The following is a 10,972-nucleotide window of genomic DNA, read 5'->3' as shown; positions in this document are numbered from 1 at the left end:
AACTCGGCAGTGATATGTTGTCAATAATCTCTATAACATATAGTTAAAACTTAAAAAATCTCAATTGACACCTCCCCTTTCTTAGATTGTAGGTTCAATACGTATTAGGAGTAAAATTCCCCTTTCCCCTCCCCGTAGAAATTGTTCAGAAAAAAGTGTGTTATGTTGGATTCTATAATAGTGTATGCTAATGTATGATATGTGATATGTTAGTTTCATATGAAAAGAGTTTGCTTAATATGTTGGTGCTTGTCTGCTTGATAGTTGACACGATACTATACTTGATTAATAGGTTTTAAGTGAATTATGAGCTTTGGTACGTGTTATGATGTGTGAAAAGTACATATTTTGATGCATACTAGATCTTTATAGGTTAAATAAATGGTTTGTAAATATTGATTTTAGACAGTATCACTTGTGTATAGATAAGTTTCAACATGTTATGATCTTTTATATGCTTTGCATGGTGGGTACTTTTGTATGTTAAAAATGTGTTCATGAGTTTCTTATTGAATTTTAAGTATGCATTTTAGAGACAAACCAAATTACTATCAGTTGTTAAAGAAATTGTTATTGTTTATAGAGGTCACAGATTCGAGCATCAACAACTGCAAGGATGATTGAATGTTTATTGTCAAATGGTTGAGAGTACATAGAACATATATTGCTTTGTAAAATCACCTTAGTTTAATAAAAAAAATATAAACATTTTAGACCTTCCTTGGGAATTAAGAAAGTCCAATTTGTCATTCTATGATAATAGGTGCTGTTTGTGCACAAGATTTGTTTTCGTTTATTCCTTCTTCAGCAGCAATAAATAACAACACTTACAATAGCATAAATATCATCAATGATCAAACAAAGTCATGGTGCTTACAAGCATCAAAACTCGACAAACTGCATATTCTCATCTTGTTTCTTCCCTTCTACCGAAACAAGATTTGTTCTCATAATGCAATTACATATACAAAACATCTTTTTTCTATTTACTTTCAAAGGAATTATTGAAGCTCACCGGCAACTAGGCATCATTCTGTCCTCCAAGATTACAATGAAATCCGGCATTCCGTCGCCCTCGAAATCGAAGTGGGAGAGGATGGGGCATGATGAGACCAGGCATTAAGTCATAATCACCGCCAACTACACCAGGAACTCCAGGAGGAGCAAACATTGGATTGAGATCTCTCCACGTCGGGATGTAAAATGGTCTATCAACACGAGGATACCCTTGCCACCTCGTAATCGCCCAGCTCTGTTTCTTCCCTTTCTCCCAACATGAATGGAACATCTTTTTCCAGTTCCCCATTCCTGCTGCTCCCGACAAATCTCCAAACTCTTCTGCAAATTTCTGCTTCCACAGATCATTGTTGGAAGCCAGATACCGCATCTCTGAGCAAACACATTCCATTCTTGCGATGTCGGCACCGGGCAACGACTCCAGAATCTTGAGTTTCAACTCAGTTGGGAGACGGATCAGACAAGCTGGAAGAGCCAAACCAGTCTCAGAACAAAGGTCTATCAACAATGGCAATGCAAGCCCATCCTTAACAATCCTCCAAAACTCAAAAACTTCATTCTCAGGATATGAATTAATAGACCCATCTTTCTTATCATTCTTACCACAATTTACCCACACTAAATTCAAAGTTGGGGCGAACCTATGTTCATCTAAAGACAATTTATGCAGCATAGACCCCTTAACTAAAGATCCATAGACCTGAATGAATTGCCCTAAAGTTAGAAACTTCAAAACAACATAATCAGTCAAATTAGAACCGGAAGAACTATTATAGTCAGCCCTCAAAAGTTCAGGCAGAGAATAACAAAGTGAGAAAGGAGAAGCGAACTCATCTGGCAAATGAAACCGATCATTTTGCATCCCCGAAACGGGATCAATCCCCACAAAACCCGATTCCAGTAAAACCGCGTGGACCGCAATCGCAAACAGCTTGTGAATGCTTCCATTATCACCCAGCTCTTCACTCATAACCTTCCTCAAGAAATAGGGCTCGGACGACTTTGCACCAAGGGCGAAATCATCGATGTCCATAAATTCCGTTCCTTGGGTTTCTTGAGAAATTTCGGGCTCTGTTGAAATGGGATCTAGAAATTGAATCAATTCTTGGACTGGAGTCTCTTGATTGTTGCTAAATTCAGACATCTGATTCGGGTCTTGAGCTAGGGTTACTGATTGAGGGTCTTGAGTGGAAGGAACAGCAGAAAAAGCGTTTGGATTGAAGGAGAAAAATATAAGGTCACCGGAGGCGACACCGATGGACTGAAGGGAAGTTTGAGGTGACGGCGCAAGAAGCCGATCCTTGGCGTTGAGCGAAAAACAGAATGAAGATGGAGAAAGATGAGGCGGAGGCGACAGGAGAGAGGCAAAGAGGGTTTCCTGCAGTTGTAAGAAAGAACAAGGCGATGGAAGTTGAATTCTTTGGGTTTCTTTGGATTCATAATTTCTCAGTCTCAGCTTCATCTTGATCGCAAAGACGGAATTGAGTTTTTTGTTTTTTGAGTATTAAATTGATTTTCTTGGCGCTTAAGCAATGCAATAAATAATATCTTTGTTCAATTCTTACATTATTAAAATTTACAAAATAATTATTTAATTTTAAGATATTATTTTATTGAGTTTCGATTATTAAAAATAATAAATATTCACTTTATTATTTTTATATTTTGAAGTTGTCTTTTTCTATTAAAAATTTATAATTATTTGAGTTGAATGTTAACATATTGCAAAAAATCATATTTAATAATATTTATTGGCACTGATGTTTCTTTCAAACACTAGTTCGATGAAAAAATATTTCAAGCATTGAATCGAAAACATAATATAAAAATTCGATCCACAAAATATAGCTCAAACGATTTTGGATCAAATTTTATTGTATCTCAATCAACAAATTATCGTCTAGCTCAAATGACCACTGATTTCTTAACGAAAATGGACGAGTTTGAAATATATGAATAGTTGAGTGACCGTTTTATAACTTTTAATAATTAGGGGAGTTAATAAAATAACGCCATATAATTAGGGATTGTTTTGTAACTTTTGATAGTTAGAGGAATCAACAAAGTACTGCCACATAGTTTAGGAACTATTTTTTTAATTTGCCCTATATTTATAGGATAAAAATATTTGGGTAAACTACATGGGTGATCCACTTTTTTTGGCGGCATGCCTTATTTTGATCACTAAATTTGAAAAACTAATGCTTTAGTCACTTATGTTATCGGGTTATCTTATTTTGTGACTGAGCCTTTAATTTCCATTAATTTGATGACATGGCAAGTTAAGAAAAGATTGATTTTAAAATTAACCCCTTAACTTTCAAAAGTTTATTTTTTCGACTCTTCTTTGATTGCCAAAGTAAAATGAAAAATGACATTTAAAATACTCTGATAGAAAAGCTGTCATTCTATGAAGGTCGACCCACAGCAATGTAGATAGGCGTTATGGACGGATAACCCATGACATTCAAACGACTGAGATGATTACTGTTAACTTGGGTCCATCCAAAATGATTCAAGATCAAGACAAGGTAGAATCAAGATGACATTCATTATCCTGGCAACAACAACCATATCTAGCGGTGGAGCCAAGTTTGATTAGAGCTCGAATTTAGAATATAAATAATTAGGTGATTATTTTTTTTATAATTTTTAATAATCAAATAATTTAATAAAATAATATTTTATAATCGAATGACCGTAATTTATTTTAATTTTTTATAATCAACTTGTATTGACTATCGACTCGGTTAAGGTTTGGATTGATCAGATATGCAGAATATTCATGACTGACGGTCATGGCTTTCGCCGTCATAGTGTCACCTTCCCATCTGACAATCTCTCCCTGTAGCAAGCAGCCGTCTTTCCTTTTCAGGAACCCTAGATTCCCTTCCTTTCAACCCCTTTTTGCCTCTCGACGAAGAACCCCGAATTTCACTCAGGTAACTTATAATCTTCCGGATGGCCCGCACAATTGGAGCCGTTCGATTGCTACCGATTTCTACGATGATCAAGAAGTAGACGACGATGAAGACGATGATCGAAGTTTGGATCTGTTAGTTAAATTTGTTCAAAACGTTTTTAGAAAGATTTCTAAACGAGCAAGGAAAGCCGTTCGATCTGTTTTGCCTGTCTCCATCCCTAGTAATCTGGTACCCTTCTTCATTTGACATATTCCTTCATTTCTCATTTTTTCCATGTATAATTATAAGAAAAATAAAAGATTGGCTCCCTTGTTGAATTCATCAAATTGTTTTCTCTAATTTAGGTGGGATTCTCCGTTAATGGTGTCCTGATTCTGGCATTGTTGTGGGTTTTAAAGGCATTTCTTGAGGTAATTCATCATTTAATCCCCCATTTGTTCACCAATTATGCTAATTTTTATGCAGTTTCAATCACATTTAACTGTCAGTTCATAACTAAGTTGATTCGGTTCAATAGTATGTTTACTCACAGGGTTTCAATTTGTGAATCTATAATAACGTATATGGAAAATATTGATTTTAGTACAGTTTCAGTTGGCTGAAGTTGATAAACTTATTAAAACAAGGAGGATGATTGGTTTGAAGTAACATCTGTTGGTGGGAAAACTTGTCTGTTTCGGCTGGGAATTCGATATGCTCGCTTAAATTCCAGTGCTCAGCCATTTTGTACCCAATTTTCTTCCTGTGTCTGCCCTTATATTCTGGGTTTGGTCTAGTTATTGGTGCTGTTAAATTCTACTTGCTCGGTATATTTGCTTTTTTATTGTACGGGGAGGGATGTATTATTAACCGATTAGCAATTTTCATTGCGGAAAATCGAACACCAACTGGTGTAGCAAGAGGCATATATGACCTTTCTGACAGCTGAGATAATTGCAGTTTTGAAGACAAAGAAAGGCCTTTGGCCGAAAACTAAGAAGTGAACGCTTATGGTTTAATATTATGCACTTCATTTCAGTTGATAAACTAAAGCCAGTTAGGGAATCAGTTGCGATAGGACTGCTACTGGTTAATATCCTTGTGCAAAGGACAATGTCTGGGAGCAGAAGTTAGCTCCTTTTGAGATTGGATGCACGGGGAATTAGTAATAGAAGTCACCTTGAAAAGTTACTTGGAGTATGGTTATAGAACTTATCAAGCCAAGATTTTAGGTCTTTGTTATGCATGTAATTTATATAGTAAATAAACCAAGTAAATGTGCATGTGCTATGTTAACACTTTGAACCATATACAATTGTGGCCTATGGCCATGTTTTTGCAAGTTAAATATTTTGTAGTATCAAAACTTGATGAGTCCTGCAAACTGATTGTTCCTTGTGGTCTGCCCACTCATCTTCTTTTAACATGTTTTGATCGATAATAGGTGGTTTGCACTCTCGGAAGTGTTGTGTTTGTAAGCATCTTACTCGTACGTGGCATTTGGACCGGCGTACTCTACATGCAAGAAATCCGTGAACGGAGAATTAGTGAACTTGTCGATGACCGACGCACGTGGAGTGGTACACTGCCTGCCACCTGATTTCCAATTTTTAGGTGAGGACATTGGCAGAGATAGTCTTGAATACAATCTACATACTTGGGTGCATAATTAAGGAAATGCCAACTTTAGCCAACAATTAGGTTTGCCGTTGTTTTAACTTTAAAACGATATATGTTGAAGGGATGCAAATTACCTGAGAAACTATATCAGAAACTGTAATAAAAAATAGATGAAAGACATTAAGAATCAGAGTTGAAAGGCTTTTATGTATGGAGATCCTTAATGATTCTATAGTTCCTGGCGCTACAAGAACCGATATAATCAAGCAAGGCATTGGCCAAGACGTTTAATGATATCCAATTCCGGCAAAAGAGTCGGATGTTTTCTCTTGATATGTGCATTTGGATATGGAAACACATGGTCAATAGCCAAAACAAAACATCTTCCAGCAGACCGGCAATGTCGTTGAAGAATTTCCGAAGCATTGCCACCACGGTTGTAATATTTATAAATGTTTAAACCCAATGGACAAGATCATTATCGATTATGATATGTTTAGTATATTATAAAATCAAATAAAGTTGGATTTGAATTTTTTTAAACAACACCGGGAGGTTACAAAATAGTATATGTTAAAAAATGTTCTTAATCATTGACAATGTACATGTATCTTACATATATAACTGTTTGAATCTGAATCACTATAGGATAACTTTTCACATTTTAATTTCTCTTATCTAAATTCGTATTTTAGGATTACTCATTTTAGTCTAACCCTCTACGATTTTGACTTCAACTGATAATGGAATTAGGGGTCGCTTGACAAAGATGGCCATTTGCATTGAGGTAGAAGCTCTCTCCTTTCGAAAATCAAAATCGATGGCCAGTTCCAGCATGCTGCGTATGAGATGAGTGAAGCTTATAATAAAGCTAGTTGTTATCTTACTTTTGATTGTGCTGGTTGAATCTTTTTTTCGAATTTCCTTAGCGTAATAATTTTATCATGGCGGGAGTTCTCTCTAACGTATATCTGTTATAAAATTATTACCTCTTGACAAGACTTTTAACAAATTTACATAACATAGTAATGTTGAATTTATTATCAATTGATTGTTATTACTATTGAGCTGGACAACTTATAAGTAATTAGCATAATTCTACACGTGATACTAACACAAAATCATTATAAAAAATTTCGAGACTGCGAAAAGGGTTTGGAACTCTTTTTACCAAGTACTTTCCTCTCCTCCCTCGTGGAATAGAGGATCTTGATACCAATTAATTGTTGGTTAATTTCGATCGTGGTTGTTCGTTCAAATCAAAAGATACAAACCATGAATAATCTATAACTGATTAATTCTGATAAGACACAGAAAATGGAGCTAAAAAGAAGCGGTGAACTGGTTGTTGAACGATATGTCAACAGCTATAGTGACAGCCAAAACAGTGGCTTTAATACTATGTAAAAATTTGGTGGTGATGAGAATTGAGATGATGAATAACGAATTGATAATTCGATTCAGACTTGTAGTATCCAGTGTTTAGAGAAGAGATTAGAGGATAAACACATCAAATATTTTGACTAATCTTAAAAACTTTCATATTAGACTTTTGACTTTCCCTCTTCACTTGATACTTCAACAAACAGATGCCACATAAACAATTTTCCCGAGAAAGTATATCCAAAGATGAAAGACGTTAATAAACAGAGGTAAAAGGCTCGAATGTTTGAAGATCCTTAGCAATTACTGCAGTAGAGCCAGCTGCCGCAAGGAGTGATATAATCAAGCAAACAACCACCAAGATGTTTAACCATATCCATTTCCAGAAAAAGGGTCGGATTTTTTCTCTTGATATGTGCATTTGGGCCGGGAAGTATACCGTCAACGGACAAAACGAAGCTGCTCCGAGTAGACCCAGAATGCCATTGAAGAAGGGGAGAAGCATCGCCACCACGGTGGCCTTTATCACGTAAGATGTTCGCCATACTAGCCTGAACGTACTGAAAGTATAATCCCCTAGCAATGGGAGTTCGATTGGCCGACTTTCTTTCATAAAATTATTGTTTGGCCATCTGTTTAAGCACCACTCTTCCACCTGCTTAAATATTGGTTGGCAGAACACCTAGAAAAAGAAAAACAAAGACATCATCACTCCGTTGAATTTTACCACTGATTTTACTCAATTCTTACATCGATCCTTTTTTTAAATTTGAAAGTATAATCTAATCTTTATGACAGTCCTAGTTGATGTTCACTAGTTTTACCTGGTAGGCTCCCACAAGATGGACAATAATGCAGAGAATAGCAATGTCGATGAGCCAGTAAGGTTCGTAAAAACCGAACTCTGTTAGGAAATTGCCCGGCGCGGTGTTTCCAAATCCTGCATATCCCACAACTCCATACGATACATAGAACACGGTAGTCACCGAGACACCGATCGAGGTTTCCTTTTTCATGGATTTATTTTCCGGTGGACTTGATTTCAGTGTGTCCAATTCCATGAACATATATCTTTTATGATGTCTTGGAAATAAAAAGGATCATAAAAATCATGAGACTTGCCTGTATCTCAACGAGGACAGTGGAGAAAGTATAGGCGAAGGCGATGTTACCAAGGGCTTCGAAACAGTTACAAATCTTCTGTCCGGTCGTCACATCGACTCCCACCATCGTCCCGGTCAAGCTCGTCCTAGAATGAGACCCTCCAGCGACTTTGGCGATCGAGAGACCGAAGCCGATGCAAGAGTACGCAAATGACATAACGGCAGCCACCGCGGACAGCCACGAGAGCTCATGGAAGTTGGGAATTTGGCTTAATACGATCTCTATAAAACCGAAGATAATCATGAACATGTTCTTGACATGGCAGCCTGCACCATGGCCATTCTTGTGAAAGCAGCCTGATCTTTTTATCGCCCTGGTTAAATCATACACAATAATATCATATTCTTGGCATAAAAATCAAAATCAAAACACACACAAAAAAATCTTGCAAAAAACTTACGCCATACTAATAGCTGAAGTGATTGAATATCCAATTGTTACCTCCACAAGATTCACATACTGTGCTAATCCACAAAACATGCTATTGATGCCTCCTGTAAGGCCATAAAATTATTAGCATTGGGGCTCATGTACTTGAAAGAAGCCTATTTTATGGTTGACTCTGTAACCTAAATGAGATTTTACAGCATCCATGTAACAGCTACATCTTCTTCCTGAAACAGGATCCCTGCAACAATCAGCCAGCAGAATCGATGTGAACCAGGTGATGACGGAGAAGATCAAGAGAGCAGTTGGGCCACCTATCCACCGTAACTGAGCAATGGCCCATGAAAGAGATAACACTCCTGAACCTATAACTGCTGTTATTATATGCGCACTTGCGGTCACCCAAGTTCCTGCAAAACCAAACAAAACAGCAATATCTAAAGTAAGCTTTTTTTAACTTTAAAACTGACGAAACACTCTCATTTCCGTCATTGGTTAAATCTATTATTTGACGGTCGGATCTATTCATCTATCAACACCCATCAATAGTTATCAACCTTAACTCCTTAAGATTGATATTAATTATCTATTGTCTGGTGTCCGGAACATATATACCCAGACAAATAAGACTGGTGAAAAGATCATCAAATTTACACTCTTTGTTCATCATCTTCTCTAATCTCTCTCCTTTCTCCATATCATCGAATACGAATCTTTATCGTATTCGATAAATTGTCTAAGACCAACATCTTCCTACTTAGATTATCCACAAGTAGAAAAAACCAGATTCGAAAATGCCTTACCTGTTCTTTTAGAGCTATCATCTTCAACACTAGGAGCAGGAGTAGGCTTGCCAGTTTCCAATACCATGGTATGTAATGTTTAGCTTTTCTGGATATGGTGACAATGTTGGGAAAAGTCAACAAACGAAGGTTTGAAGGGGCCGCCGAAATCAACAATTTCAGCTGGAAAAACAAATGCACATGGGTGGCTGAAAAACAATAAATGGGCAGTCATTGTTGAAATAGAAATGGAAGTATTGCAACTTTAGTCATTGCATTTTTTAGGATATTTACAAGATTAGTCCATAGGCTTCAACTATAAATACCCTAACTCATTAGCTTCAAAATCATCCCAAAACATTTCTTTATTCCTATACTAGAGAGCTTTCTTGCGAGTAGTGAGTGTTTTGTAAACACCTGTAAATTTTCTCTCTTAGTAAAAGATCTGCAGCAGCCCGGAGACGTAAGCACAATTGACTGAACTCTGTTATCAATTTTCGGGTATTATTTTTCCGCTTTTATTTCGCATTCTCACTAATCTGGTTGTAGGAAAATTACTTGTACTCGGTTTATTTCCTAACAACTGGCATCAGAGCTTTTGATTATGAATTCTGTCAATTTTTTGCGAGGTTACTATTTGGGTTACTATTCACGTGAATAGTGAAATTCGGTAGGCGATACGAGTTTGTCGACGGAGGTGTTCTAATACACGGCGGTTCGTAGAAATTGTCAGAAACGATCCAAACGAAGCCATATTCGAGTGGGAGCGATGGCTGTAGACGAAGGGAAAGTGAAAATTGAAAAGTATGGTGCGGACTTTGGAAGATGCAAATTGAAGATTTTCTGTACCAGAAAAATCTATATCAACCTCTCTCAGGAAAACAACCAGAGGGCATGAAGAATGAAGACTGAGCTCTTCTTGATAGACAAGCCCTCGGAGTTATCCGACTGACGTTATCCCGCAATGTTGCTTTCAACATAGCAAAGGAAAAGACCACGGCGGGTCTTATGGCGGCTCTCTCCAGTATGTATGAGAAGCCATCAGCCTCAAATAAACTGCACTTGATGAGGCGATTATTCAATTTGCGGATGACAGAAGGGGCATCGATAGCACAACACCTAAATGAACTCAACACAATTACAACTCAGTTGAGTTCAGTGGAAATTGAATTCGATGATGAAGTTCGAGCTTTAATTCTCTTATCATCTCTACCAGACAGTTGGAATGCTACTGTTACAGCAGTTAGTAGCTCGTCGGGAAATAGTAAATTGAAATTCGACGATGTTCGGGATCTGGTACTGAGCGAAGAAATTCGACAGAGAGAATCGGGTGAAGCATCAACCTCCTCAACCTTGTACACGGAGTCCAGAGGGAGAACTTCATAAAGAAATTCAAATAATGGCAGATCGAAATCCAGACGGGGAAAATCCAGAACGGGAAAGAAAGATTTTACCTGTTATAATTGTGGCAAGAAGGGTCACTTTAAAAGAGATTGCCGAGCACCGAAGAAAAATACCGGCGCACAGGAATCTGCTAACGTGACAGAGGAGACATGTGATGCCATGATTTTAAGTGTCAACAGTCCGATTGAATCATGGATCTTGGATTCAGGGGCATCTTTCCACTCCACCCCATGCCGAGAAATCATGGAGAACTATATTAGTGGTGATTTTGGGAAGGTTCATCTAGCTGATGATGAAACCTTGAAGATCGTC

At 37.2% G+C, this 10,972-nt stretch overlaps 3 protein-coding genes across 3 annotated transcripts; 1 reads left to right on the top strand and 2 right to left on the bottom strand.

Moving 5' to 3' along the window:
• Positions 1–976: 976 nt before the first annotated feature.
• LOC120120616 (F-box protein SKIP22-like) lies at positions 977–2,503 on the bottom strand. Its single transcript, XM_039140210.1, has one exon. It carries the CDS (start codon positions 2,477–2,479, stop codon positions 1,022–1,024), a length of 1,458 nt encoding a protein of 485 aa, XP_038996141.1. The 5' UTR covers positions 2,480–2,503; the 3' UTR covers positions 977–1,021.
• A 1,280-nt stretch (positions 2,504–3,783) lies between these two features.
• Positions 3,784–5,770, top strand: LOC120120619 (protein SHORT HYPOCOTYL IN WHITE LIGHT 1-like). Its single transcript, XM_039140214.1, has 3 exons — positions 3,784–4,169; positions 4,286–4,351; positions 5,365–5,770. Exons 1-3 carry the CDS (start codon positions 3,816–3,818, stop codon positions 5,518–5,520), a joined length of 576 nt encoding a protein of 191 aa, XP_038996145.1. The 5' UTR covers positions 3,784–3,815; the 3' UTR covers positions 5,521–5,770.
• Positions 5,771–7,179: 1,409 nt separating this feature from the next.
• Positions 7,180–9,344, bottom strand: LOC120120630 (amino acid permease 6-like). The gene is made up of 6 exons (XM_039140220.1): positions 9,278–9,344; positions 8,657–8,884; positions 8,488–8,581; positions 8,047–8,400; positions 7,748–7,976; positions 7,180–7,605 (listed from the first exon to the last, which is right to left on the bottom strand). Exons 1-6 carry the CDS (start codon positions 9,342–9,344, stop codon positions 7,180–7,182), a joined length of 1,398 nt encoding a protein of 465 aa, XP_038996151.1.
• Positions 9,345–10,972: the final 1,628 nt, after the last annotated feature.

This window comes from Hibiscus syriacus, unplaced genomic scaffold (assembly GCF_006381635.1).
Source record: "Hibiscus syriacus cultivar Baekdansim isolate YM2019G1 unplaced genomic scaffold, ASM638163v2 tig00110342_pilon, whole genome shotgun sequence".
Taxonomy (NCBI): domain Eukaryota; kingdom Viridiplantae; phylum Streptophyta; class Magnoliopsida; order Malvales; family Malvaceae; genus Hibiscus; species Hibiscus syriacus.
The sequence above is the reverse complement of the archived record's forward strand: the minus strand, read 5'-3'. Positions and strand labels throughout refer to the sequence as shown.

Bases quoted from the DNA above. Each gene is read 5' to 3' on its own strand.
- LOC120120616 (XM_039140210.1), bottom strand. From the start codon at position 2,479: ATGAAGCTGAGACTGAGAAATTATGAATCCAAAGAAACCCAAAGAATT.
- LOC120120619 (XM_039140214.1), top strand. From the start codon at position 3,816: ATGGCTTTCGCCGTCATAGTGTCACCTTCCCATCTGACAATCTCTCCC. The intron at 4,170-4,285 runs GTACCCTTCTTC...TCTCTAATTTAG, and splicing joins TCTCCATCCCTAGTAATCTG to GTGGGATTCTCCGTTAATGG. The intron at 4,352-5,364 runs GTAATTCATCAT...GATCGATAATAG, and splicing joins TTTTAAAGGCATTTCTTGAG to GTGGTTTGCACTCTCGGAAG.
- LOC120120630 (XM_039140220.1), bottom strand. From the start codon at position 9,344: ATGGTATTGGAAACTGGCAAGCCTACTCCTGCTCCTAGTGTTGAAGAT. The intron at 8,885-9,277 runs GTAAGGCATTTT...TTGGTTTTGCAG, and splicing joins TGATAGCTCTAAAAGAACAG to GAACTTGGGTGACCGCAAGT. The intron at 7,606-7,747 runs GTAAAACTAGTG...TTCTTTTTCTAG, and splicing joins ATCTTGTGGGAGCCTACCAG to GTGTTCTGCCAACCAATATT.